The 5,939-nt window shown below is 33.8% G+C and overlaps 1 protein-coding gene across 1 annotated transcript; it reads right to left on the bottom strand.

The window, feature by feature from the left end:
• Positions 1–5,049: 5,049 nt before the first annotated feature.
• Positions 5,050–5,469, bottom strand: BDCG_16354 (uncharacterized protein; the record flags this gene model as incomplete). Its single annotated transcript, XM_045425600.1, has 1 exon — positions 5,050–5,469. The coding sequence occupies one exon, from the start codon at positions 5,467–5,469 to the stop codon at positions 5,050–5,052; it is 420 nt and encodes a 139-aa protein (XP_045279574.1).
• Positions 5,470–5,939: the final 470 nt, after the last annotated feature.

Here is a 5,939-nt window from a genome sequence, read left to right on the forward strand (position 1 = left end):
ATCTTTGTTATATAATAACAGTTGTCAACTGATTGACAGTGTATATACTGTATATAATATAAAGAAATAGATGAGTTTTTCTGCTAACTGTGTAGATCTTCTCTTTCTCATCTTCATTTAAATTAACTGTGTAATAAGTGTGTTTCTTATATATCAATTTAAAATGTGAAAAATATAGTTAATAAGTAGCTTGCAGATCTCTCAATATATTTCATTCTATATATGAAATTCTCTGTAAAAGTAATGTATTTTAGAGACAAAGCTAACAGTAGTGATAGAATTTTTAAAAAAAGATTCTCTCTCTCTGTAACACATTTTTCTCTCTCTTTCTCTATCTGCAATAGTGAGTGCATGAGAGTATTATTCTTAAGAGATAATAAGAGACTTATTCTGACATTTTCTAGTGAGTAATAAATGTCTTCATGATGCAGCTGTGATCTCTGTGACTGCTAAGAAAGCCAGGTTGAAGGCAGAGACAGCAGTGTTAATGAGCCGCAGAAGTATCACTTTCATTGTCACATCTTCTTCTACTTCTCTTGCGGCCGCGGCAGTAGTTGCAGTGCCTTGCAGTGAGATATCATCTCTTCTGTCAGCTGATGCATCTGCATTCAGTCTGTCCTCTGTCTCTCTCACCGCTGTTGCAATGCCACTCCCTCTCTCAGCTAATATAGTAATATATGACCCTATGTGATCATTCAGAGAGAAATCTGAGAAGAGCTTGATTTCAGAGACAGTGACTCTGAGAAGCTCAATCTGTAGTTTCTCTCTCACAGTATATCTGAGCCCTGCTTGAAATACTGCTAAGTTGAGTCTGCAGAGTCTTGTGATTTCTTTGTCTTCTCTCTGTGAGAAGGCTTCAGTGCAGTCTCTGACTGACACTACTACTTATCTATACTGTGTTAAATAACTGAAGAAGAAGAGAATTTTATATATCTATCTCTTCTCTCACTTCTATTATTTTTATTGTATCTGTAATAATAACTTCTGTCTCTCTGTAAGTATTATTTCACAGAAAGATGTCATATTAACTCTGATAAAAAGTCTAAATACTCAAGTAGTACAGAGTAAGAATCTTAAAACTTTAAGTATTAATAAATTTCATTAAGACTGAGAAGATCTTTCTTACTCATCTGTAAAAGAAGATAAAAGTGTAAATCTTTAAGATGAAAAAATATCTCAGAATAACTGATCTTAAGAAGAGATTAACTGACACTGCTGTTAAAAGTATTATAGAGATCAATCACTGATTAAAGAGAATCTTACTTTAATTAAAGCAGATGACTGAGATACTTTATAAATTAATAAGTTAATACTTTAAGTATCTCTTATACTCTTCTACAGCATGCTTCTCTATAGCACTGCAGTACTAACTTCTCAGCAGATAAAGATATCAGTGCTGAAGACTTCAATAATAAAGAATAAGTTTGATAAGAATGTAATTATTAATGAGTAGACTCTGATCTCTCTTTTTACTTTTTCAGTGAACTATAACTCTATTAGAATAGTAGCAGTCTGTGAATTAATAATATTAATCTTTTTATTAATTTTTAATATCTCTTTTCTCTAACTGCTTCAAGAATTTTACACTTGTGTAGTCTTATTAAACTTCTAAAAAATTCTTTGAGAGAAAATAGAAGAAGAGTGCTACAGAGTCTATAAGATATCAGCTTATTACTGTAAGATTATCTCTAAAAAACTCTTTAAGAAAAATGAGAAGTCTTAAACAGTATTTCTTACTCAATGTCTCTGATATGTAATAAAGCAGTCTCTACTAGTTATCTCATAGCTTACAATCTCTTTCTCAGTATTTTTCAAATGCTTAAGTGATTCTTATAAATTCTCTGACAATGAATAATCTTCTCATTTAACAAGATATTGAAGCTTATTATAATATATTCACTTATTTAATATTTTCTTTATAAGATATTCAGTATCACTCTCAATCTTAATATTATTCAGCTGAGATGACTTCATCTCAGAGTATTACTTATAGAGCTTTAAATAGAAAATATGAAAAATAGAATGAATTAATTTCAATTCTGTGAGTAATTTCAACTTATATATCTGCTTACTTATCACTCTTATTACTGAGAAAGATTCTAATCACTACTCACTAAGCTTCTTACACAGTCTTATTATCTTAATATTCTTTGCTGAAAGTAGTACTTAATTCTCTATCAAGAACTTCATTAAAAGATGTTTTTAATTATAGTATTTTATCTATCACTTCTAAGCATGATGAATGCTTTTTTATCATCTTCTTATAAATTTTGTTTAAAAGTTTCAATCTTACTTTTACTTCTGATACTGAGAAATACTTCATTCTCTGTATCTGTTTAATATTCTAACTGTTTATTCTCTTCTTTGAAATATTATCTGTGATATCACTGAGTAATGAAAAATTATATTTATAATAAGTATAGAAAGAAGATATTTTTAAGATTGTATTCTTTATATTATTATATATGAATTCAGTGATTAGAAGATGTTTGAGTTAATCATTCTAATAATATAAATAGAATACTTGAAGATGCTGTTCTAGTATCTGATTCTGATATTCAGTCTGATCATCTGTCTGTGAATAAAATACAGTACTGAGAAAACATCTTATTATAAGATGATAGTAAAAAGCTGATCAGTATTTGTGTGATTCAAAGATTGCTTAAGCCAGCATACGATTACAGGCGTACGCCGGCTTCTTATATATTGTAATATTGTATGCTAATTTAATTAGCGGCCGCTATGACCCCTTTACACTTGTACATGTACACTAGTAGTTCAAAAGCGGCTGTGTTATTATCTGACAGTTGTATGTTCTTCTGAATCACATTCTCTCTCATCAGATTTGATCACACTCATGTGATCATATTGTACACTCTAGCTTCATGCAGATTAGCTCATTACTAGCATTTCACAATTGTGTGATCTATCTCTGATTTGACTAGTATTCTGTGTACACTCTCACAAAGAAACTTTCACTATATTACATCACTTATTCACTAACTTTTCTCATTCTTTAATCATCTTCTTCATCATCATCATCATTGAACATCACTATCTTATTCAAGATTTCTATCTCTTCTTCTATTCAACTCTTTTCATTTATTCATCTATCATATTATACATGTTTATGATAATAGCTCTCTGTTCTCATAACAAGTGTTATCATAGTGCTTATATTGAGCAGTTCATTAGCAGTAAGTGTAACATGTTATGAAATATACATGATCAGGACTTATTTATCTTCTAATAATTGCCAGAATGTACTATTATGAATGATACATCTTCTTCATCTTCTTATACACTCTCTTCACCTTCTTATATGTTCTTGACTGTTTCTCTTCTCAGCAGGTTTCTGATTGTGTTTTCTGGCACAATTTTGTATAAACACAGATGCTGATATATTTGTTTTTATTCATATAGAATCTTCATGTGTTGACAGATTCATGTCTGCTGATGATAGTGAACTCAATGTTGAATCATTGATTGAGAACCTGGAGAATGTGATAATGAAGGAATTGTTCATGTCATGTGTGACTGAGTCTCCCGCGTCTCTCTCTGTTTCTTCTGCCGCTGCCTCTCAATCTTCTACACCTGCCTCTGTGTCTGGTTCTCCCGCTCCCGCTACTCCTGTTCCCGCGACCCCTGGTTTTGCTGTCTCTGCTTTTGTTACCAGCTCTCCCTGTTTCAAGAAGATATTGTATAAGCTTAATAAACTATGTCTCTCAGTGTGTACACTTCTGCTCTTCTTACTGACTCTTAGAACAATTTATTGTACAAAGACTGTGTATAACATGACTATCTGAAGCTCAGTTGCAGACACTGATTATTACATTCATTTTAAATATTCATGATGAAGTAATCATTTATTCATTTCAGAGAATCACTCTCTCTCTTAACAGTATCAAGATTATAAGTCTTTTTCTTTTTATCTTTTCTTTCTTACACTGATTTTTCTATTCTTAGAGGAAATTGTTATGAGTTTTATTATGTATGAAGTCATGACATTTACAGACATTAAGAAACTTTTCACAACTGTTAAATTCAATATTGCAGGTATATTCACTCTGATAAATATCTTTGACATGATTGACCTGTATCAGCCTATTCTCTGGTATTTGTTATCTGACTTCATGATGCAGGTGAAGAATATCTGTGTTTTTAGAAATAAGAACACAGATGTTGTTCTTTTTTACATTCACAGATATGAGACTCATACACCTTGTCTGAGATGTTGTCATGAAAATGAGCTGTTCACACACTGTGTTCTGCTTTCTGCATTTTCTCATGTCTCTCTCTCTCTTTCTGAGAAGCCTTGTATGTGTTGTAATTGCATGTACAACTCTAAGACCAGTGAGTATTTATTTAGTAACTGTTCCCATCTCTGAGTTTGTGATTTTTATATACTAATAATGATTCTTAGTTACTCTGATGTCAGAGATCATTCTAATTAAAGATGATAACATCACTGAGACTACCTCTCTCTATTCTTAAGCTTCTCTCATCACTTTCTCTTCCTTCTCTGCAGAGAAGGTTGTGTGTATATCAGATTATAAGCATTCAGCATCAGATGACTTCTGCTGTTATTTATTTGATTCTGTGCCTTCTTCTTCTTCTGTCTCTTTCATCTTCATTCTCTCTGTCCTGGCTTCTGATTCTGCAGGTCCTGCACTCTTCTTCAATTTCTCTATGTGTATGTATACACATTTCTATATTGGCATTTCAGTCAATCTTGTGATAAATGATATTAATGTTGTATACAGAGCAGTAGAGAAATCAGAGATGTGTGTGACATTATTGCAAGAGTGGCTTGTAGCTCTCAAATCCCTTGCAGATCTTGAGTTTTGAGATTTCCTTTGTTTTTGATGTTTTTTGAGTGGTGTGGTGTTGGAAATAGATTAAATATATGATGTATGAAAATGAATGAGATGTGTATGATAACATTTGTCTTTTTACAGCTGACTCTTACAGTTAATGATCAATTCATTATCTCTTTTCTTTTCTTATACTTTTTCTTTATCTGCTAGTCACTACTCTTCCAGAATTCAGCTAGATTTTCATCAACCGCTCCACCACGAACTCGCTCGAATTTTCGAATAAGAACCCGCCGATAGATCCATCGAAAAGCCCTCGATCATACGAGCATTTTGACCCCATCGCCGACCGCATACCCCGTGTGGTGGTGGAGTTATCCAGCCAAACGTGAACCGGACGTTGTTCGAAGCTCCTGTGTGGGATTATCCCCCGTTCTCCCCTACCACACCACAACCCCGGGCCAGAGTGCCATACAAATTGTAAGGTGAAGTGACCTAGCCATATGCACCAATCTTCTCGATTTTGGAAGACCCCCGACCTGTAGTTGTGGAGATATCCGAGGAGCGACCTCCGCGAAAACCCTGTCCATCTTTGATGTTCCAAAACACCAACGCCAAGTCTCACCCTCGTACCGCCCTTCCCAATCTGGCCCATCCCCGGCAGAAAAATACAAAAAGATACCTCGGCGATAATATCAAGCACATAATCAACGGACTCTTCTGAAGTGCAACCTCCACGGTCCGCCGCCAGTGTATCTAGACTTCAACACCAAGTCTCACCCCTGTACTACCCCTCTCAATCTGGCCCATCCCCAGCAGAACGATACAAAAAGATACCTCGGCAACAGTATTCAATACATAACCAGTGGACAACGAGTCAACAGCACATCAACAACTATAAAATCAGTATACCCCAAGGTCTGACTGAGCCTTTGATCCCTGCACAGTGAGATATATTAAATCTAGTTTTAATACCTCAATATTCAATAGATTCTGCAAGGGATTGAGAACAGCAACACTAGGTTTCTATTGAATTTGAGAATTAACTCTATATTGATATAATCATTGACAAAGTCTTCTATTTTGAGATATAAATAATCAGTTCCTCTACATCCCGCTGGCAAT

This window comes from Blastomyces dermatitidis (genome assembly GCF_000003525.1).
Source record: "Blastomyces dermatitidis ER-3 genomic scaffold supercont1.2, whole genome shotgun sequence".
NCBI classification, from domain to species: domain Eukaryota; kingdom Fungi; phylum Ascomycota; class Eurotiomycetes; order Onygenales; family Ajellomycetaceae; genus Blastomyces; species Blastomyces dermatitidis.